Here is a 24,231-nt window from a genome sequence, read left to right on the forward strand (position 1 = left end):
CGAGTTCCACTTCTACCCTCAATAATCTTCGATTCCCTTGCCTAACTCCAGCGGATACAAGCTAGCCTGTCCAACCTTTCCACATTAGAGAACCCACCCATTCCAGGTATTAGTCTAGCAAACCACCTCAGAAATGCTTCAAAGCACTTGCATCCTTCCTTAAATAAGGAGACAGTACTTAGTCAGAGGATTGCCTCTGAACATCTCTGACATGAATAAAACAGTACTCCAGATGTGGTCTCACCAATGCCTTGTACAATTGAAGCATAAACTCTACTTTTGTATTCAATTCCTCACAATAAATGAGAACATTCCATTCGCTTCCCTAATTGCTTGCTTCCTGCAGACTAACCTGCTGTGATTCATGCACTCGGACACCCATATCCCTCTGCAAATTCTCACCATTTCATATAATATGTATCCTTTTTATCCTTCCTGCCAAAACGGACAACCTCGCCTTATGCTCCATTGGCCAGAGCTTTGCCCACTCTCTTAATCTATATATATCACTTTGTAGTCTCTTGATGTCTCTTCACAACTTACTTTCCTAGCTATCTTGGTCATCACTTTATCATCAGCAAATTTAGCAGCCATCCTCGATTCCTTCAGCCTAGCCATTATATAAATTGCAAAAATTCAAGGCCCCCAGCATCGATTCCCTATGGCACACCACTCGTTCCATCTCGCCATCCAGAAGACGACCCATTCATGCCAACTGTTTCCTGTTAGCTAGCCAATCTTCCTTCTGTGTCTTCTTGAAATTCAAGTACAGTGCATCCCCGATTCCCCTTTATGCACCGTACATCTTACTTCCTGAAACAAATTGATTAAACATGATTTCTCTTTCACAGAACCACAGTGATTCTGCCTGATTCCTTGAATTTTTCTAAGTTCTCTGCTATAACATCTTTAATAATAGTTTCCACCATTTTTCCCTACTGGCCCGTAGTTTCTGCTGCTGTCTCCCTCCAGTTTTGAATAAAGAATTTACATTGCTATCTGATGCCTAATGACACTCTTCCCTAAATCTTTTACTTTCTTTTGCTTCAGTTTGCAATGATCTTCACTGCAGACTCAGAGAGACAGCAGACAACCTGCAGCAGAAAGAGGGAGAAAACACAGCACCACTGTCTTCGAGAATCTCGATGCTTCTGGCAAGGTTGTCTATTTTTTCTGTAGATTCAGAGATTAGGGTTAGGTCTAACATTTCAAGTTTACTGCAAGGACGTGCCAGACACTGACTCGTTTTAGAACAACAACACTGTTATTTCAGCAAGAAATAGAGAGGAAAGGTTCCTTCTCCTTCCAAAGTCGAATAATTTTCTGCCAAGCTCTCTCGGAAATCATTACGCAGGAATCAATCACTAACTGCTGTCAGGCAGAACATTGTCCCAGGCCAACCCACAGGCTGCCAGGCAGCCAATCAACGGACTTCCTCTACAACCAGTTCCTAAATTCACTCAGCTCAGTTTCTCCTCTGCAAATACAAAACTGAGAACGCAATGTCCTACTAAGCAGGTTGCTTCAGTTTGGGTCTTCCGCTAAATGCACATTCCAATTATGTGTCCACAGGGTGTAAAGGGGATGGAGAAGTGAATAAATGTAAGAAATAAAATAAATTGCTAAAAATAGAAGTGGGGTAAAGGTGGAGGAGAGAGTTCACACAGTCTGAAGTTGTTGAATCAATGTTAAGTCTGGAAGGCTAGGGCAGCACGGTGGCGCAGTGGATTAGCCCTGCTGCCTCACGGCGCCAAGGTCCCAGGTTCGATCCCGGCTCTGGGTCACTGTCATAGACATAGAACATACAATGCAGAAGGAGGCCATCGAGTCTGCCACCAACCCACTTAAGCCCTCACTTTCCACCCTATCCCCGTAACCCAATAACCCCTCCTAACCTTTTTGGACACTAAGAGCAATTGAGCATGACCAATCCACCTAATCTGTCCGTGTGGCGTTTGCACATTCTCCCCCGCGTTTACGTGGGTCTCGCCCCCACAACCAAAGATGTGCAGGGTAGGTGGATTGGCCATGCTAAATTGCCCCTCTTAATTGGAAAAAATGAATTGGGTACTCTAAATTTATCATTTTAAAAAAGTCCGGAAGGCTGCGATGTGCCTAAATCGGAAGAGGAGATCTTGTGGGCAGCATGGTGACGCAGTGAGTAGCACGCTGCATCGCGCTGCCGAGGTCCCAGCTTTGATACCCGGCCCTGGTCACTGTCCGTATGGCGCTTGCACATATTCTCCCCGTGTTTGCGTGGTTTTGCTCCCACCAGCCAAAGATGTGAGGGTAGGTGGATGACCACGCTAAATTGCCCCTTAATTGGAAAAAAACTAATTGGGTTACTCTTTAAAAAAAAAAAATACAAAAAAAAAAGAGGAGGGTTTGTTCCCCAGTAAGTGTTGAGCTTCACTGGAACATTGCAACAGGCCAAGGATGACGTGTGGCCATGTGAGCAGGATGGGGAGTTAAATGGCAGCGACAGGAAGGCCTGGGTCTGCTTTCAGAAGGACCAAAGGTGTTTTGCAATGCAGTCACCCAGTCTTCATTAGTCTCTCCAATGTAGAGTTGACCACATTTGGAGCAACGAATCCGATAGGCCAAATTGGAAGTGCACTCGAAGTGCTGTTTCCCCCGAAAAGTGTGTTTAGGCCTTTGATGGTGAACAGGAGGAGGTAAAGGGGCAGGTTGTTGCACTCTCTGTGATGTCACGGTGTAAGTGCTGTAGGAAGGGGGTGAGATGTTGGAGGTGATGGAGGAGTGGACCCAGGGTATCCTGGAGGAAAAGGTCCCTGCGGATGCTGACGGGGGAGTGAGGGGAAGAGGTGTTTGGTGGTGCCATCATGCTGGAGTTGGACGGATCTGGCAGAGGATGATCCTTTGAATGTGGGGGGAATCAGGATAAGGTGGTGGCATAGTGGTAATGTCACTAGACTAGTAATCCAGAGATCCAGGGTAATGCTCTAGGGTCTGGGGTTCGAATCCCACCAGGGCAAATGGTGTGAAATTTGAATTCAATAAAAAAATCTGGAATTAAAAGTATAATGATGAGCATGAAACCATTGGTGATTGTCGGAAAAATCCATTCTGGTTCACTAATGTCCTTCAAGAAAGGAAATCTGCAGTCCTTACCCGGCCCAACTTAGATCTGACTCTAGACTCACACAGCGCATGCGGTTGACTCTTAACTGCCCCCTCTGAAATGACCTGACAAACCACTCATTGAAGGGCTATTATGGATGGGCCACAAATGCTGGCTTAGCCAGCGATGCCCACATCCAAAGAATGAGGCTAGTGGTGAAAAGTGAAGACGGGGGGGGGGGGCCCTATCCTGGTTCTGGGAGGGGTGGGGAAGGGAAGAAGTGAGAGCAGAAGTGCGGGAGATGGTCAGATACAGTTGAGAGCCCTTCAACCACAATGGGTTGGAAACCAAATGAAGGAAGACATGTCAGCTGTACCATATAGCCTAGTATAGCCTCATCTCTGGTTGGTTATAGTTCTAAGGAAACTAGCCAAAACAAACTCTTCATCTAGGCTACCTTTGCCGAATTGATTTTTCTAGTCGATATGTAGATTAAAATCCTCCATGATGACATACCTTTCTGACAAGCTCCCATTACCTCTTCCTTCCTCACCGATGCCACCAGACTCAAACTCTCAGCACTCGTTTGAGGTTGAACTCAGTGCCAGTCGCACTGAGATGTGTAACTTTTGTCACACTTGAGATCAAAAAATGTTATGTTCAGTGAAGAAAGTTACTCTTCTAACATAAGGGCTAAGGAAGCACGGTAGTACAAGTGGATATCACTGTGGCTTCACAGCGCCACAGGTTAGATTCCCCGCTGGGACACTGTCTGTACGGAGTCTGCACGTTCTCCCGTGTGCGTGGGTTCCTCCGGGTGCTCTGGTTTTCTCCCACAGTCCAAAGTGCAGGTTAGGTGGATTGACCATGTTAAATGCCCTTAGTGAGCAAAAAGGTTAGGTGGTGTTATTGGGTTACGGAGATTGGGGGGGGGGGCTTAAGTGGGTCGGTTGCAGACTCAATGGGTCGAATGGCCTCCTTCTGCACTGTATGTTCTATAAGCAGGACTCTTTCAACTGTAAATTATATACACGTCCTGTTTTACTTTGTATGAAATGCCTGTACTGCTATTTGAAATTACAAAGCTAAGAAATACATTAGGTCCATTTTGTGTACCAACCTCCTTATTTTGCTGTGTTTGTTGCCACCTCCATCGTCTCCTCAAAGCATCTCTTTCTGTGCCATTTTTCATCATAGTATAAAGGGCTTTTCGAAGCATCAGGTCTCTATCATGGAAACCCCACATGCCTAAACACAAATAATAGTTCATTGTTACAGGTGTAAGGTTTCAGAAGAATGTTTCAGGACTGTGTCGTTAATTTAGGGTAAAATGGAAGACTTAAGGGCATCATGCGACCTATTCCGAATCCTGACTGACAGGAGGCCTGGGTGGTTTGGTTGCTGAAGATTAAAGTAGGTCCAGGTGGTTTTATGGGAAGAAGGTGCCTGTAGATAATGGCAAAAGCAGTTGTGATGACACTGAATACATTTAGTCTCCAAAATCCCAGGAGGGTATTAAGAATGTCAGGTTTTTATAAACTTTAACCTACTTAACTCCAAAATAGAATATAGTGGGGGGGGGGGGGGGGGGGGATTAGTATTTCTACCTGGATACAAGAACCATGTCTTGGTTACAACAACTAGATCATAGAACATAGAAAAATACAGCACACAATAGGCCCTTCGGCCCACGATGTTGTGCCAAACTTTGTCCTCGATTAAGAACAAATTAATCTACACCCCATCATTCTACCCTAATCCATGTACCTATCCAAATAAGCCTATCAGCCATGATTTTATAGAATGGCAGAGCAGACTCATGGGACGAAGTTGCTTACACCCACTTCTAGCTCGTATGTTTGTACAGGATTCACATTGCCATGCAGATGAGCTTTTGACAGGGGGTCAGTCCATTGGAAGCCATTTTAGGATGAGAAAAGAGAGGCATGCAAGAATGTAGCTGGGAGGTTGGGCTCAGATTAAAGAGACCAATCTCGTGAACGTTTTAAACGAGGCTGGAAAATTTTCCTATCTCTGGCTAGAGGGAGGAATCACCAGGTAACCCTACCCATGAAACCAGCTTGGGTATTCGAGGTTATCCTTCTGGAAAGGAAAAGGAAAAGGAAGGCAGGCAAGTCCTTGGGAGCTAAGAATCACTTTGAACGAGATCAGGAAAAACCATAGAATTTACAGTGCAGAAGGAGGCCATTTGGCCATCGAGTCTGCACCAGCCCTTGGAAAGAGCACCTCAACTAAACCCACACCTCCACCCTATCCCAGTAACCCCAACTAATCTTTTTGGACACTGAGGGTAATTTATCATGGCCAATCCACCTAACTTGCACATCTCTGGACTGTGGGAGGAAGCCGGAGCACCCGGAGGAAACCCACGAAGCCACGGGGGAGAGCGAGCAGACTCCACACAGACAGTGACCCAAGCTGAGATCGAACCTGGGACTCTGGAGTGGTGAAGCAACCTGTGCTAACCACTGTGCTGCCGTGTCACCCCCTAAATAGTGTCCACTTAAGGGAGAGAGTAACGTCTAACTGTGGAGGGAGGATTTCTGGTTAGGTTTTTTTTAATAAATTTAGAGTACCCAATTATTTTTTTCCAATTAAGGGGCAATTTAGTGTGTGGCCAATCCACCTATCCTGCACATCTTTTGGGTTGTGGGGGCGAAACCCACGCCAGGCACGGGGGAGAATGTGCAAACTCCACACGGACAGTGACCCAGGGCGGGATTCGAACCCTGGTCCTCAGCGCCGCAGGCAACAATGCTAACCACTATTCCACCGTGCTGCCCGATTTCTGGTTAGGTTAAATAATTGAGACGAAAATTTTTCCACGTTTAGTGTACATGTTTCCCCACAAAAGAGTTTAGTCAATGTGCTTTTAATTTAACTTTATTACCGTAAAGCCTTAAAACCTAAAATCTTGTTGTGCAATTCCTTTAGAATTCCTGGCCCACAGGGAATTCAAATGAAAGTTATTGGTCTCCATGGGGATCGTAAGTTATAGAAGTCAAATCCTTGACCAAACTGAAACAAAGGAAATGAGATATACTTTATGTCTATATTACCTAAAGAGGCTGCATGTAAGAGACAGTTCCCATCCCCTGTTGTTGCTAATGGGAGAAGACGTTTGCAACTTGAACAAACTACAGACCACCAATTTAGTCGACCTGTAAAATAAAAAGTCAGTTCTAAGTAGCATGGTAGCATTGTTATCAGTTGGGAGTTGACACAGTTTGAGGCCTTACAATATTCACCAATAGTTAAAATACTTTAATTTGGTAGCATAATTTAATATCCATCCCATCACATCTTTCCAGTAGTAACATTAATTCAAAGTGACAGAAAAGACATGTCTTATAAGTTGTCAACTTAATGCGGCGATAAATATAACAAGAGGTTGGAGAATTAAAAGCATTAGATCGAAAAGTCAAAGATATAAATCATACTTGAAGTTTATCAGTGTCAATGTCTTAACAACAGGGTTATCCTTGAAATGGCCATAATACTCTTCAAACGTTTGCATGAAAACATTAATTTCTGCTATTTTATTCTATTCTCTCCGGAGAAACACCAATTTTTATTCGAATATGGATCCAACAGCATGGTAAGATAGTAGCTATCCTTAATTTATAAGCCTATATGGTGAATATGAGCTGGCTATTTTAACTGCAAACACATCACAGCAGGAGGCTGTGTTTACTAAGGGGCTGGTTTTAGCTCACTCGGCTAAATTGCTGGCTTTTAAAGCAGACCAAGCAGGCCAGCAGCACGGTTCGATTCCCGTACCAGCCTCCCCGGACAGGCGCCGGAATGTGGCGACTAGGGCTTTTCACAGTAACTTCATTGAAGCCTACTCGTGACCAATAAGCGATTTCATTTCAGGAGCTAATCCTGCCATTACCAGGCATCCACACAGGCATCTTCCAGCAAGGGTCTGTGGATAGCAGAAATCACAGCGGAGAGCATGGTTGGACTGATTTCAACCGCAGACTTCTCCAGGGCACTGATATGAACTGTCGAACCTCACAGCCATTCCAACAGAGATGAACTAACTAAGTGCACCCTGGGTTATTAACTTGGGGAGCATTTGGTCTGTCTGTCTTAGGAAAGACAGGAAAACCATTTAATTAAATCACATTCCTCGAATCAAAATGCTAATGCTCCCCATGATTTAAAAGTGTGGCACGATACCATAGTGCTTTCAAATGTGATATGTAGTCGCATTAACCGATGTTAAATATAGGCACTCCTGAAATGCATTCCAGCTGTACATTTCCTGTTTTCCTATTTTCATGACATGTTATGAATATCACTGCAGGATCAAACGTATTGACAATCAAGTTGGGAGATTAATTTCCTTTCTGAACTATTTCTCACTAGCTCATGTAAACATTACATTAATTTTATGTTGCACCAACAAATCTGCATCTATATCTAATCGGTAGTTCAAGGAGATAGATACATTATACAAACTGCAATAAATATTTCACTATCTTCGTCCTATTCTAGTCTACCCCATCAGCTCTTCTTCATATCTCGAGAACTTTGATCAATCACCCCATATCATCTAGGAAAACAAATCTAGTCTGTCCAATTGTCTGATAATTTAACCCACCCTTAAGCGACCAGGGATCATTCTGCTGAATAATATCCTGCACAGACACAAATCTGGCCAATATATCCTTCCCAAAGTGTGGTGTCCAGAACTGCTGCCACTACTCACGTGTAATCTAACCAGTGCTTTGTAGAGTCATTGCATAACATGTACTTCTTTTGTTTTCTAGTCATATAGATATAAAATGGCAACACCCATTCACTTTTTTGACTATTTTCTGTATCTCTTCATTAAATTTTAATTATTTATATAAATGGGCCACCAAACATCAACTCCTATTCCCCACCCCGAGCATCTTTGGACTTCTTGGGCGGGATTCTCCGACCCCCCGCCTGGTCGGAGAATCGAAGGGGGCCGGAAGTGAATCTCGCCCCCGCCGTCTCTCGAAGTCTCCGACCGGAAAAGTTGGCAGGGGGGGGGGGGGGGGAAGAGGGAAGAGGGGGGCGGGGGGGGGGGGGAGAGAGCGAGTGCCGGAGAGGGGGGGGGGGGGGGGGGGGGGGGGGGGGGATGACAGTGGGAGGGGGGAAGACAGTGCCGTGGGAGGGGGGAAGACAGTGGCGTGGGAGGGGGGGGAAGACAGTGCGTGGGAGGGGGGGAAGACAGTGCCGTGGGAGGGGGGGAAGACAGTGCCGTGGGAGGGGGGGAAGACAGTGCCGTGGGAGGGGGGGAAGACAGTGCCGTGGGAGGGGGGAAGACAGTGCCCTGGGAGGGGGAGATAGTGCCGTGGGAGGGGGGAAGACAGTGCCGTGGGAGGGGGGGAAGACAGTGCCGTGGGAGGGGGGGGAAGACAGTGCCGTGGGAGGGGGGGAAGACAGTGCCGTGGGAGGGGGGGAAGACAGTGCCGTGGGAGGGGGGGAAGACAGTGCCGTGGGAGGGGGGGAAGACAGTGCCGTGGGGGGGGGGGAAGACAGTGCCGTGGGAGGGGGGAAGACAGTGCTGTGGGAGGGGGGAGGACAGTGCCGTGGGAGGGGGGAAGACAGTGCCGTGGGAGGGGGGAAGACAGTGCCGTGGGAGGGGGGAAGACAGTGCCGTGGGAGGGGGGAAGACAGTGCCGTGGGAGGGGGGAAGACAGTGCCGTGGAGGGGGGGAAGACAGTGCCGTGGGAGGGGGGGAAGACAGTGCCGTGGGAGGGGGGGAAGACAGTGCCGTGGGAGGGGGGGAAGACAGTGCCGTGGAGGGGGGGGAAGACAGTGCCGTGGGAGGGGGGAAGACAGTGCCGTGGGAGGGGGAAGACAGTGCCGTGGGAGGGGGGAAGACAGTGCCGTGGGAGGGGGGAAGACAGTGCCGTGGGAGGGGGGAAGACAGTGCCGTGGGAGGGGGGAAGACAGTGCCGTGGGAGGGGGGAAGACAGTGCCGTGGGAGGGGGGGAAGACAGTGCCGTGGGAGGGGGGAAGACAGTGCCGTGGGAAGGGGGGAAGACAGTGCCGTGGGAGGGGGGAAGACAGTGCCGTGGGAGGGGGAGACAGTGTGGGAGGGGGAGATAGTGCCGTGGGAGGGGGAGATAGTGCCGTGGGAGGGAGAGACAGTGCCAGGGACGGGGGGGATGGGGGGAAAGGGAGGTCGTCCGCCTGGCCAGGTGCCATCCTCCCACAGTCGCGCCCATGCAGCCCATGGCACCTGGCTGCCCGGAGAGGGGGTACGGGCAATGGTGACATGTTGCCGCTCCCCCCCCCCCACAGGCTTTCATGTTTTCTGATCAGCCAGCGATGGCATGGCACTGGTGGAGGACGCCCTCTCCCAGTGTCCGTCAAGGTTACGGTGTCCCTGAACTTTTATGCCACGGGGTCATTCCAGGCACCGAGTGGGGACCTGTCCAGCATCTCGCAGACATCGGTGCACCGGTGCATCCGGGCAGTGACAGACGCCCTTTATGCCATTGTGGACCGCTACATCCAGTTCCCTGTGGACCGGGCGAGCCAGGATGCCCGGGCCGTTGGCTTCTCTGCCGTGGCCGGTTTTCCCATGGTCCAGGGCGCGATCAATGGGATGCACGTCGTCATGCGGCCACCTGCAGATAACAGGGCCGTATTCACCAATAGGAAGGAGACCTATTCCATGAACATCCAGGTGGTCTGCTACCATCGCCTTATTATCCTGCACGTCTACGCCCGGTACCCGAGAAGTGTTCATGACTCATACGTGTTGTCGCGGTCTTACATCCCTGGCATGTTCGAGGGACACCACCCCCGGCTGAGGGGCTGGGTGCTGGGCGACAGGGGTACCATGCAGTCGTGGCTGCTGACGCCTATACAGAGGCCACAGAGTGATGCGGAGAACAGCTACATGATGCCCATGCAGCGACGAGGGGTGTGATAGAGAGGTGCTTTGGGCTGCTGAAGGTGCGTTTCAGGTGCCTGGACCTCTCTGGGGGGGCCTACCAGTACCCGCCAGATAGGGTCGGCCATATTGTTGTGGTCTGCTGTGTCCTGCACAACATAGCCCAGCAGAGGGGCGATGTGCCGCAGGCAGAGGAGTGGGGGAGTGGAGGAGCAGCAGGAAGAGGCGCAGACCTCCCCAGATGAGTGAGATGGGGCAATGGTCAGGGCAGACGGCCTGGACATGGGTGGGTGGCTGCCCACCGTTACCGGCTGGGCCAGCGGGCACGGGGCAGGCCGTTGGCAGCGGCCCCCCCGGCAATTCTCTAGGCCCCGATGGGCCAGAGCGGCTGTCGGTTTCTGGCCAGTCCCACCGGCGTGGATTGGACATGGTCCCACACGGTGGGACCTGGCTGGTAGGCTGGCTGGTGCGGTCCTCGGGGGAGGGGGGGGGCCGGTGTGAGGGGGATCCAGTCCTGGAGAGGGCCCCCACAGTGGCCTGGCCCATGATCGGGGCCCACCGATCTGCGGGTGGGCCTGTGCCGTAGGGGCACTCCTTCCTTCTGTGCTGGCCCATAGCCATGGCGGAGCCCCTACAGAAGACACCCCCCTACGCATTGCGCAAGAATACGCCGGCAGTTCTGCGCATGCACTAACTCGTGCCTTTGCCGCGGCTTGGTGCGGCGCCACCTCTCCGGCGCCTGCCTCAGCCCCCGGGTGTGCGGAGGATTCCGCAACTTCCAGTTGGCCCGATGCCAGAGTGGTTCGTGCCATTTTTTACGCCGGTGTCGGGCCATCGGGGGGGATTCGGGATAATCCCGGCCAACTCTCGAGGTCCAGATCTTTCATTTAGTTCGTAACTGATGATAATCTCCAAAAAATATCTTATATCTACTTCCTTCCTTCCCCACCCTCAGCAAGAGGTACTCTTCATCCTGGCACCAAAGGATTTGGGGTTCTTTAGTCTGCCTATAATGGAAGCTTAGTTATTGAATCTCCTACAACTATCACATTTCACTGCCCCTCATTTGGACAGTCTCCTATTCCAAGGTGATTTGGTATGTGTTCTGGCTAACCTCCCAACAGTCTTGATCTTCAAAAGGTAGTCAGTAATTCTATCCATTGATCTCGATTACACCTTTTTGTACAATGTTGGTCACACCAAGCCTCTTCTGATCTCTTCCCTCATCTACAGGCGAAAGCGGACCTGGAGTAAATATCCTACGCATCTCTGCCAGTCTTGTTGTTAGTGTGTCTCCAATTTGTGGCCCATCTCAATGGTTCTGAACTACAACGATTCAAGATGGAGACAGACATGTTTCCTTGGATAGTTCATATTCTATCATGATCCTGGTTCTTGTGTGGAATTTGTGGAATAAACAGAGCAATTCGTCTCAACGTGTTTCAGCCCATGTTATACTCTTCTCTTTACCTTTTGACATCCTGCCCTCTATCTCTCAGATCATCCAACACACAGCCCGCCCACGGGTCGCATTGTAGCCCCACAGCCTCTGGACTCACCCCATGAAACTGTGCAGTACAGATTTACATTTGACAAACGCAGTAAAACTGCTCAGCCAATCACAGGTTGGTCCCTCAGGCTCATCAGCTGCAAATGCAAGAGAAATCTGACTGTGATCAAACAAGCAACAAGAGTGGAAGGTCATATTTTAATCTTTTACGAAGAGTGGGAAGGTAATCTTTTCAGCCAACTTCCAGGGCCCAGACACGAGGGAGCCGGAACAGGGCCTACCAGCACCTGAGAGTATGAGTGAACACAGAGTGCAGGCTGGGGTGCAGGCAGGGTGGTGGGGAAGAGGGGCACGGCTAATGGGGGGAGAATGTGTTTGAGTCTGGCTCAGGATTGCCAAACACTTAACCCCCAACCCATTTTGTTGGACGTTTTGTTGGACTAACCAAACTGCTATATACATAGCAGTACCTCCCTGCATTAGTATCTTATTACTGGAAGTGAAAGCCTGTCCTTTTATTTGCCTTCAGCAACTTGCACTGCTGATTTTACTGATGTCCATATCTGTATTTCCACATCTCTTTTCTTTGTCCGTATTTAATTTCCTTTGTCTGTATTTAATTTCTTATCTGTCAAGGAAAAGTTTTTTAAAAAACAAATTTAGAGTACCCAATTATTCTTTTCTCCAATTAAGGGGCAATTTAGCGTGGCCAATCCACCTTATCTGCACATACTTTGGGTTGTGGGGGCCAAAACCCACACAGACACGGGGAGAATGTGCAAACTCCACAACGGACAGTGACCCAGGGACAGGATTAGAACGTGGGTCTCAGTGCCGTAAGCTGCAGTGCTAACCACTGTGCCCGGGCCCGCCATGTCAAGGAAAAGTTACGGTTCGGGTCAAAATGATCCACTTATAATTGGCTATATTGAAATCCATTGTGTTTTTTTTTTACCCCCTTTGCAAGTATATTTATGTCTTCCTGTATTTTGGTGAAGTCCTGGACTTATCAGCTATATCCTCAAATTGGTGTTGTCATCTCATTTTGATACCCATACCGTTAATTTGAGCCCAAATCATCTATGCATAAGTGGCAGTGGTCCCAGCACCTTGTTATATTCCACAATATTCCAAAAATCAGCAGCATTTCTTCCCAACTGATTAATGCCAGAACACTAGACCTTTTAAAACATTTCTCACCTGCCTGCTCCAAGGCCAACATGGTCGACTGGTTCAATCAAATCCCGTTCACTAAAGCTTCGGAAATCTTCACTGTACACATTTAAATCATGCAGCTGGAATGTATAAATGGGCATCTCTAAAGGAAACTGCTCACCTACTGCATTCATTTGCCACATGTGATCGAGCGAGGGACCACAATAGCTGAACTTGCATGAGAAATTCCTCGTGAGAGGCGTTTTTCTATGGGTGAAAAAACAATTATGAGTACTAAAAAGTGCAAATTCTGATTGGCTAGAAAATAACTGGAATCAGCAACTTGATTACAGTGGACTGGTATAGAAACAGACGTAATTGCAGCGGCATGAGAGGATCAATCACTAATACAAATAATTAGCATATGAAACAGGACAGTTAAAAATGCAAACCTTTCCCTCACTTAAAAAATATAGAACATCCACCATCATCCCAGGATGCAAACATGTCAATACCATTATTTTGATATAGATGATTAATGTGCTTTGTCAAACGAGACTGCTCAGGTAGGTAACAAAACACTGCAGATGCTGGAGATTTGAAATAAAAAGAAGTTTTTTTAACAAAACTCAGCAGCTCTGGCACTATCAAACAGTGAACGTTTTGAATCCACTGTGATTATTTGAACTCTTGAAAAGGTCAGTAACTTACTTTAACCAAGCTTCCAATCTGCTAAAATGTGTCAGTATAAATATAGAAATGTGTCAATAATAAAACTGCACACAGCTTTCTTGTTAGGATTCTGATTGGAAATAACTTGGCAGAATTAGAGGAAACCAACATAATGTACTGTTCCGCATGTTGCAACAAGGGCTGTTATACTCAGATGCTTGTATTAAAATCATATCAGCAACTTTAGAATTTAATACTTTCAGTGCCAGCCAATTGAGACCATATTATATCCCACTGCAGGAATCATTGATTGTAATGAGAGCTGGACTAACCTTCACCACAAATTATTTCAATCTAATCAAAAATACTCTGATGTAAATAAGTGATGCTCATTGGTATGCTCCAAACCTTTACACAAACTCTCGGACGAGAAATCAAACAAGTTCCAGATAAAATCTCAGTCCACGAACCTTTTAAATCTGGACAGGTCAGGGCAGGGGGTGCGTTTGCTGAGGAGGGGAAGTAGTTGGATGGTCAAGGCAGTGTGGTCAGGTGGTTGGTGGTGGTTCAAGGTGGGTGGGGGGGGGTTGATTGCCTTAGCTGGGGGGCAGGCCACGTGGTCAGTTGGTGGGACAGTGGGGAGATAGTCAGGGTTTCATATTCAGTAGGGAAGTTGGGCCAGTGCCATAAATACCCGGGAGTTAGAAGTGGTTTTTAAACATTCTAACTTTTCCTGCACAACTATTCTGCTACAAGAGTCGGAACCATCTGAAATTTCTGATTTGAACCGGAGTATCGGATGGTACTCCGTGCAGGACAATTGCTGTTTGAAAATCCTGGGCAAGTCCCTGTAGCCCTGCATGGTGACTTCCTAGGGATCCCCGAGCGCATCCCCTGGGGCACAACCTGGTATGACTGCCCCTGGGGAACTGAGCCATTATATTTTATGGACAGTTTGATACAGAACAGTTGATCAGCAGCTTTAAAGCCACCAACTCGCAAAACCATAGAAAGTAAATCAGACATGGCAACAAGGGAAATGAAGAATGCATAATAAATGCTGGCCTAGCCAGCAAAACGCACACTCCTTGGATGAAATGTTTTTTTTTAAATTCCCCATCAACCAATGCAGAGCAACATGCATGGCAGTGAGGTTCCACAACCTGAATAAAAGGTAGCACAGTTGAAAACAAGGAAAGTGAGTGAAATTAAAATGCACATGTAAAAAATGAAGAATGGTAGAAGGAAACAAGGAAGAGTTAGCCCATTCTATAGGCTGGTCCACGGAAGAGAATGTCAAAGATTAATAACCTCTGAGCCAACTCCATTTTAAATGGTTGACTCCTTATTTTAGGGTGGTGCTCCGTAGTTCTAAAATACCCACCACGAGGGGCAGTATCCTCTCAGCGCCACTTCAAAAATCTAAGTGTTTCACTAAGATCACCTCCAATTCTTTGAAATGTCAATAAGTATAGAATAGAATAGAAACAGTACAGCACAGAAGTATAGGCCTAACTTGATCAAATTTTCCTATAAGACAACACCCTGATCCCAGGAATCAGCCAAAGGAATCTCCTTGGAACTGGCTTCCAATGCAATAGTCCCATCCTCAAGTAAAATGTCCCAAACTGAATTCTAGGTGCGGTCGTCAGCAATGTCCTGTACAGCTCTAGAAAGACCTCATATACCCTTTGTATCCAATTCTCCTTGCAATAGCATTCCATCTAACTTCCAAATACTTGCTGCACCCTGCAAGCCAACTGTTTGAGATTCATGTACAATGAAGCTCAGTCCCTCTGTGGGCTTGACTCTTAAATGCCTCTGAATTGGCCGAGCAAGCCACTCCGTATTCAACTGCTACGAAAACACGAAAGGAGTGAAACCACAGACCACCAGCATTGACCCAGGCACCGGAAACGACAATGGCAATCCCAGTCCTGCCGACCCTGTAAAGTTATTAACATCTGGGGACTTGTGCCAAAGTTGGGAGAGCTGTCTCACAGACTAGTCAAGTAACAGCCCTGACATAATCATCAGAATCATACCTTCCTGATACCACTATCACCATTCCTGGTTATGTATCTATTATTACGCCTCCTGTATTATCTTGATATACTACGGAGTGTAATATGTGTACTCAAACTTGGTTACTGATGAGGTCTTCTGAATCTCGATGAAGACTCGAACTCATCCAGCAGTAACAAAAGGTTATTGAGTAACTATAACAATATTGCATGAGTTCTTTACTTTGACATTGATACTAGTGATAAGGTTGACAAAATCTAACAACAGTAACTACACGAACCATCTGAGCTATCTGATACTCCTGCCCTGGTCACAGTCCATCCAAAAAGAGAGGGAGACAGACCCAATGTGGTTGCCTTTATAGCTCTGTTGGTCTGGCCTTCTAGTGATCATGTGGTGCTACTAATTACACATTAACCCTTTATGTACATGCACATACGGAGATCACCACATCCCCCTTTTTTTCTTGTGTTATACATCTTCTGTATGTTGTAAAGAAAACTGAACATAATGGATGCAGTTGCAAATGCATTACATAAAATCAATGAGTTAATCAGTCAAATGTTAATACATGTAGTCCTTTTCGGTTTTTCTTTTTCGTTTGCTTGAAACGGGTAGATAAATGATGATATGTACAAGTTATGATGATATTGATAATATATTTATGAGTCCAATCTTAATTTAAAAATTACGAGTCAACTTTTTTGAGTTGCTTTCTTCTTCTGTTGTTGACATTGTGATGTTGATGTTGTCATTCTTTGTGAACGTCGTCAGTGTTCTTGTGTTTAAGTAACCAAGGTGTCATCATGAGGTGTTTGACTGGTCGAATCACTTTGTTGGCTGATTTTGACTTTTCTTCTATGCTTGTGGTAGCAATTCTGCAGGTCATCTTGGTTGTCTGACCTGGACTTTTTCCTGTGTTTGCGGTATTGATTCTGTAGGTCATCTTTGTTGTCTGACCTGGACTGTTTCCTGTGTTGTGGTATTGATTCTGTATGTCATCTTCTTGAACGCTGGCTTGCTTGTTTTGCTGGGGCAGATATGAATTTGCGAGATTTGGTGTCATGCCATGTTATGTTTGTACTCTTGCCACTGTTTTGAACTGTGCTGTTGTCCTTCTATGCAGAGTTGTGCCATGTTGTACAGGTCGTTGTTTGATTGTTGCTTTTGTGTTTCTGTTGTTTCTGTCTTTGTTGTTTCCGTTGTTGTTTTTGTTGTTCATGTTGTTTCTGTTTTCGTTGTTGGTCATGTAGTTTTTGTCGTGCTGTTGTTCCCGTTGTAGTTTTTTGTTATGCTTCTTATTGTTTTTGTGCATGTAGTTTTTGTTTTTGTGCTTGTAGTTTTCGTTGTTATGCTTCTTGTTGTTTTTGTTGTTGCTGCTGTTCTTATTTCTGTTGTGCTTCTTGTGGTTTTTGTGGTTCTTGTTGCGCTCAATGACTGTTCCGTGTGGATAATTCGAGTCATTCTCAAAGTTATGTGTGTCAGTGTCCTTTTTGGTATCTGATGTTTCATTGAGCATTTCTTCTTGACGATTGTGAGAATGATCTGATGTTGCATTGATCTTGGTGACATCAGACATTTGTGGTTGATGTGATTCCTCTTTGATTCCTTGGTACTCCTCTTCTAGAGTCATTTCTGGTTCACTTGAAACATCATTGATTTTGTGGTGCTCCTCTTTTGGAGTCATTTCAGGTTCATTTGAATCATCTTTGGTTTCTTAGTGCTCCTCTTCTGGAGTCAAAATCTTCAAGATTTCATTTTCTTGCGGGTAGTTTAGAGCAGATGAGGTTTTAATTGACGTGGCCTCACTGGACTCACGAGTAGTTTCACTTTGATTGTTGAGTGCTTTAGTACATATAAGCTGAGGTCGGTCAGTCTCGCTGTAATATTGCACATCTTGTATGTCGATCGTGATCACATCGAACAAGCGCCGGAATATGGCGACTAGGGGCTTTTCACAGTAACTTCATTTGAAGCCTACTTGTGACAATAAGCGATTTTCATTTCATTGTCACTATTCTCACACACAGTGGATAGACATTCAGGGTCTTCTCGTTGGTTAAATGAGCTGGGTAGACCTTCATAGTCTTCTTCTGGTGGCTCAAATAAGCTGGGAAGACTTTCATAGTCTGCTGCTGGTTGCTCAGATAAGGTGGATAGACCTTCATAGTCTTCTTCGTGCACGGTTGTCGCTCGTGAGTCTTTTTTGTTTCGCATTCGTTATTGTGCTCTTCATGTTCAAAGAACAAATCACCTCTGGTTTTGGATTTGTCATTGCGCTCTTCACTTAGGGTGGTGCAAACTGCTTGCTCCAGGGTGCTGCGGAGGTTATTTTCAACTGCTGGTAGAAGCTCAGACATTGTTTCAAGGTAAATAAATGGTGTTTTGTAGCTTTAAAACCTTTTTTCAATTTGAGCTTTTCCCCTTTAAGTGGGTGTGGTCCGGGTCCTCTGACGTCGACGCTCGTGACATGATGCACAAGGTTCAATTGCGCATGCGCAATCCGAGTATCCTTTACTGTGCGCTCTATTTGCAACTGCGCATGTACGGCTTCTCACCGCATACATAGAACAATGTTTCGCCAGTTTGCGTCTTTAGGATAGTGCACATGTGCGGACTGGGCCAGATGACACATGCGCAAGATGGCTGCCACTCAGAACTTCCGTCTTCTTAAGTTTCAACCCTGCCTCTGCCTCGTGGTGAGTATTTGCGCCATTTTTACAGATTTTGTTTTCTAGATAATGATTCTGTGTAGTGACTCAAAGTATTGATTTTGTTTTTGTTCATAAGGAAGGCATTTTTGGAAAGCGATTTCTAGAGTTAGATACTTATTTTGTGAAAGTTCTTCCCTCAAATTATCAGATAGTCCAGAAATTAATTGATCCGTTATCATAGTGTCTCTGAAATCAGCATAATTACAGCCTTGTGCTATTAACTCAAGATCTGTAATAAAGTCAGTGATGGATCTGTTTCTCTCGCATCTATGACAAGAGTTAAATCTTTCCAGCATCTCACCAGACTGACTTTTGCAGTGTTCATCAAATTTTTTGAGTTTTACGTCTAATTTGGTGTTGCCTTCACCTTCTAAGTAATTAAAGCAATTATAGATTTCTCTAGCTTCATGCCCTCCTGTTGAGAGTAGCAGTGCTATTTTTGTTGCGTCAGAGGCCGTGCTCAAATCATTAGCTGCAATACATATTTGGAACATCTGTTCAATCATTTTCCAGTTATAACTTAAATTACAGGTTGTTTCCAGCTGTCATGGAGCGCCAATGAGTTACATCAAATCAGTTGGTCTTCGAGGATCCATTTGCTGCAAAGTCTTCCACAATCGAATATTCGGTTTGAATTTTCTTCTTTCTGTCTAACCTAATCTAACTAGTTCATTTAAAGCCAATACGCCTCATACCATCTTTTATTACGCTCCTGTATTATCTTGATATACTACGGAGTGTAACATGTGTTACTCAAACCTTGGTTACTGATTAAGTCTTCTGAATCTCGATGAAGACCCCAGTAGTACCAAAAGGTTTATTGAGTAACTATAACAACAATTGCACGAGTTCTTTGCTTTAACATTGATGCTAGTGATAAGGTTGACAAGATCTAACAACAGTAACAACACTAACCATCTGAGCTAATCTGATACTCCTGCCCTTATCACAGTCCATCCAAAAGAGAGGGCGTGGGACGCAATGTGGTTGCCTTCATATCCCTGTTGATCCGGCCCTCTAATGATCATGTGGTGCTACTGATTACACATTAACCCCTTATGTACATGCACATATAGAGATCACTACAATGTCCTGTCTCACCGGCAGAACAGACCCAGCAGAGGTGGCAGCACAGTGGGTATACAATCGGGAGGAGTTTCCCTGGGAGACCTCAACATCGACTCTGGACCCCATGAAATCTCATGGTTCAGGTGAAACATGGGCAAGAAACCTCCTGTTGATTACCACGTACCGGTCACCATCAAGCTGATGAACACCATTTGGAGGAAGCACTTAGGGTGGCAAGGCACAGAATAAAATTTGGGTGGGGAACTTCAATTCCTATCACCAAGAATGACTTGGTAGTACCACCACACTCCGAGCTGGCTGGGTCCCAAAGGACACAGCTGCTCGACTGGGACTGCAGCAGGTCATGAGGGAACCAGCAAGAGGGGAAAATGTACTTGGCCTCACCAACCTGCCTGCTGCAAATGCATCTGTCCATGACAGTACCAGTAGAAGTGATCACTGCAAAGTGCCTGTGGAGCAAAGTCCCATCTTCACGCTGAGGGGTACCCTCCATCATTGTGTGGCACTACCACAGTGCTAAATGGTATAAACTTCAAACAGAACTAGTAATTTAAGACTGAGCATCCAAGAGGTGCTGTGGGCCATCAGCAGCAGCAAAATTGTATTCAACCCACAATCTGCAACTTCTTGGCCCAGCATATTCCCCCACTCTACCATTACCACCAAGCCAGGGGATCATAAACATGGAACATACAGTGCAGAAGGAGGTCATTCGGCACATCAAGACTGCACCGACCCACTTAGCCTCACGTTCACACCTAAGCCCGTAACCCAATAACCCCATCCTAACCTTTTTGGTCACCAAGGGCAATTTATCATGGCCAATCCACCTAACCTGCATGTCTTTGGGACTGTGGGAGGAAGCCGGAGCACGCAGAGGAAACCCACATCCCACACAGACACAGGTAGAACGTTTCAGTCTCCGCACAGACAGAGACCCAGCGGGGAATTGAACCTGGGACCCTGGCACTGTGAAGCCACAGTGCTATCCACTTGTACTACCGTGTGGCCCAGAACCCTGGTTCAAAGAAGAGTGGAGGAGAGCATGCCAGGAGCAACACAGGCATATCTAAAAATGAGGTATCAATCTGGTGAAGCTACAACACAGGATTACTTATGTGCCAAACAGCAAAAGCAGCAAGTAATAGACAGAGCTAAGTGATTTCACAGCGAACGCGTCAGATTGAAGCTCTGCAGTCCTACCACATCCAGCTGTGAACGGTGCTAGACAACTAAACATACTGAAAGAGGAGGCTGCACAAATATCCCTATCCTCAATGGTAGAGAAGTCCAGCACATCTGTGCAAAAGACAAGGCTGAAGCATTCGCTACAATCTTCAGCCAGAAGTGCTGAGTGGATGATCCATCTCGGTCTCCTCTGGAGGTCCCCAGCATCACAGATGTCAGTCTTCAGCCAATACAATTTACTCAACGTTATATCAAGAAACAGCTGAAGGCACTGGATACTGCAAAGACTGTGGCCCTGACAATATTCTGGCAATAGTACTGAAGACTTGTGCTCCAGAACTTGCCGCACGCCGAGCCAAGCTGTTCCAGTACAGCTAAAACACTGGCATGTACCTGGCAATGTGGAAAATTGCCCAGGTTGTGTCCTGTACACAAGAAACAGGACAAATGCAACCCAGCCAATTACCGCCCGATCAGTCTACTCTCCATATCAGCAAAGTGATGTAAGGAGTCATCAACAGTGCTATCAAGTGGCACTTACTCAGTAATAACCTGATCACGGACACTCAGTTTGGGTTCCGTCAGGGTCACTCAGCCCCTGACCTCATTACAGCCTTGGTTCAAACATGGACAAAAGAGCTGAATGCCAGAGGTGAGGTGAGAGTGACTGCGCTTCACATCAAGGTAGCATTTGACCGGGTATGGCATCAAGGAGCCCTAACTAAACTGGAGTCAATGGGAATCAGGGGGGAAACTCTCTGCTGGTTGGAGTCATAACTGGCACAAAGGAAGATGGTTGTGGTGGTTGGAGATTAATCATCTCAGCTTCAAACATCAACTGTAGGAGTTCCTCAGTGTAGTGTCCTAGGCCCAACCATCTTCACTGCTTATCAATGACCTCCCTTACATCATAAAGTTAGAGTGGGAACGTTTACGGATGTCTGCACAATGTTCATCATCATTCACAACTCCTCAGATAATGAAGCAGTCCATGTCCAAATGCAGCAAGACCTGACATATCCAGGCTTGAGGCTGACAAGTGGCAAGTTACATTCGTGCCACACAAGTGTCATACAATGACCTTCTCCTACAAGAGAGGATCTAACCACTGCCCCATGACATCCAATGGCGTTACCATCGCTGAATCCCCAACAATCAATATCTTGATCAGTTCAGAGAAAACACAGACCGAGGAGCTGGAACACAAATGGGAAGAGGTGTCAGGTGGAGAGTTAGAGGATGGTCTCTGGGCGGAAGCGTTGAGTTTAATCAACGCGTCCACAACACGTGCCAGGCTCAGCCTGACACAATTTAAGGTTGTTCACACGGGCTCACGTGACAGTGCCCAAGATGAACAGGTTCTTTGGGGTGGAAGAGAGGTGCGCAAGGCGTGTGAAGATGTTCACATGTTCTGGACATGCCCAAAGCTTAGGGGATTTTGGCAGGGGTTTGCAAAAGTCATGTCCAAAGTACTGAAAACAAGGGTGGTGCCGAGTCTAGAGGTGGCAATTTACAGGATGTCGGGAAGATCCCGGATTCCAGGAGAAGAGGCAGACGTTCTGGCCTTTGCCTCTCTGGTAGCCCGGAGACGGATATTATTAGCTTGGAGGGACTTAAAGCCCCCCGAAGTCGGAGTTGGTTTAACTGACATAGCTAGCTTTCTGTGTGGAGAAAATCAAGTTCGCCTCGAGAGAGACAATGTTAGGGTTCGCCCGGAGGTGGCATCCGTTTGTCGACTTCTTTCGGGAAAATTAACCGTCAGCAGCGGGGGTGGGGGGGGCTGTGGGGATAGTTTAGTGTAGAGTAGGAGGCTAGAAAAGGTGGGACCTGTGAGGGAGGAAGACGGCTTTTGCACAATGTTTATAATTGTATGTACAGTTTCTTCTGTTACTATAAGAAGTCTTACAACACCAGGTTAAAGTCCAAAACGTTTGTTTCAAACACTAGCTTTCGGAGCACTGCTCCTTCCAAAGTGCTCCGAAAGCTAGTGTTTGAAACAAACATGTTGGACTTTAACCTGGTGTTGTAAGACTTCTTACTGTGCTCACCCCAGTCCAACGCCAGCATCCCCACATCATCTTCTGTTACAAAACCATAAATACCTCAATAAAATTGTTTATATTAAAAAAAAAATCCTGATCAGAAACTGAAACTGGGTTAGCCACAGTAACACTGTGGCTACTAGGGCAGTGTCAAAGGCTAGGAATCCTGTGGCGAGTAACCCATTTCCTGACGGCCCCCCAAAGTCTGTCCACCATCTACAAGGCATAAGTCAGGAGTGTAAGGGAATACTCTCCACTTGCCTGGATGAATGCAGCTCCAATAATACTCGACACCATCCAGGACAAAGCAGCGGCTTGATTGGCACCACATCCACAAACAATTCAAACCCTCCACCACTGAGGCACAGTGGCACCGTGTGTATCAGCTACAGATGCACTGCAGTAACGCACCAAGGCTCCTCAGACAGCACCTTCTAAACCCATGGCCACTACCATCTAGAACAGGCATCGTCAAACTCAGGGGCGCGACCCGCAGGGGGGTCGCAGGCAGGTGTCGGGGGGGGTCGCGAACCTTCCGTCGCAGCTCTCCCGATCGCGGCAAATCTGCGTGCGACAGCCGCAGCAGCGGGCTGTTAGAAATGCCGGCTGCAAACGGCCTTCAAATGGCCGCAGACATGTAAACCAAATGCGGTGGGGGGGGTGTGTTTATTTGATAACATTTACAGGAAAAACAAATGCAGAACTTTGGACAGATGGGAGACTCCATACTTTCCGGACACCCGAAGGCTTCACCTTCATCCAACAGGTTCCATTGGAGGAGCGTGTACGAGGGCCAAATTGACCCAAAACCATTTTCCTCAATTTTTGTCAACAGCAAACAAGGCAAGAGAAAATGGTGGGTCGCGCAGGTCAGCCGGCGTGGTCGCGAAGGTCGGCCGGGTTTGGGTCCCGAAGGTTGGCCGGTTGGTAAAAATGGGTCCCCGGGAAAGAAGTTTGAAGAACACTGATCTAGAAGGACAAGAGCAGCAGAACCCCACCACCCTGGAGGTTCTCCTCCAAGTCACTCATCACCCTGACTTGAAAATATATCGGCCGTTCCTTCAATGTCGCTGGGGCAACATCCTGGAACCTCCCTAATAGCACAGTGGTTTACCTGCACCTCAAGGACTGCAGCGGTTCAAAAAGGAAGCTCACCACCACCTTCTGAAAGGCAACTAGAAATGGGCAATAAATGCTGGCCTAACCAGCGAGCCCACATCCCGTAAATGAATTAAAGGTAGTTTTTAAATCCAGAAGATTATTTAAGGTGCGTCTGTGTACAATCTATCCCATTAGCATTGCTAAAAGCAAGTTGGGATTTGGATTTGTTTATTGTCATGTGTACCGAGGTACAGTGAAAATTATTGTTCTGCGTACAGCTCAGACAGATCATTCCGTACATGAAAGGAAATACATAATAGGGCAAACATAAATATACAATTGTAATACATAGACACAGGCATTGGGTGAAGCATGCAAGAGCGTAGTACTACTCAGAAGAGAAGATTTGTGAAGAGATCCAGTCCATAGAGGGTCATTTAGGAGTCTGGTGGGGAAGAATCTGTTTTACATTTGTCATATCCTTTAGTCATATCACCTTGAATAATGTTGCTTGGCCTATCGAAAAATGTTTACTCTCAGTTGTTCATCTTGGTTGGATGATTCTTTTTCTTGCTGTTAGTTGAAATTTCCTGCATTTAATACATGGGTCAGGTTCCTGTGAAAACCTGCCCAAGGGTTTCAGTCACTCAGAGTTGTACGGAGTTTTCTGTTCTAATTTGTAATTACAGAAGCGAGACACTATACTGTAAATAATACAAGATCTTAAAATATGCTTCACAATATCG

General features: G+C 46.6%; 1 protein-coding gene across 1 annotated transcript in view; it reads right to left on the bottom strand.

Annotated features, from left to right (window-relative positions):
- LOC119956789 (OTU domain-containing protein 7A-like) overlaps window positions 1–24,231 on the bottom strand; it is a 141,639-nt gene that overhangs the window by 47,503 nt on the left and 69,905 nt on the right. Inside the window, 6 exon segments of the mRNA XM_038784209.1 lie at window positions 4,202–4,330; window positions 6,163–6,264; window positions 12,700–12,730; window positions 12,732–12,836; window positions 12,838–12,873; window positions 12,875–12,921. Of these exon segments, the coding sequence (XP_038640137.1) occupies window positions 4,202–4,330; window positions 6,163–6,264; window positions 12,700–12,730; window positions 12,732–12,836; window positions 12,838–12,873; window positions 12,875–12,921 (450 nt within the window).

This window comes from Scyliorhinus canicula, chromosome 24 (genome assembly GCF_902713615.1).
Source record: "Scyliorhinus canicula chromosome 24, sScyCan1.1, whole genome shotgun sequence".
In the NCBI taxonomy this organism is placed as follows: Eukaryota; Metazoa; Chordata; class Chondrichthyes; order Carcharhiniformes; family Scyliorhinidae; genus Scyliorhinus; species Scyliorhinus canicula.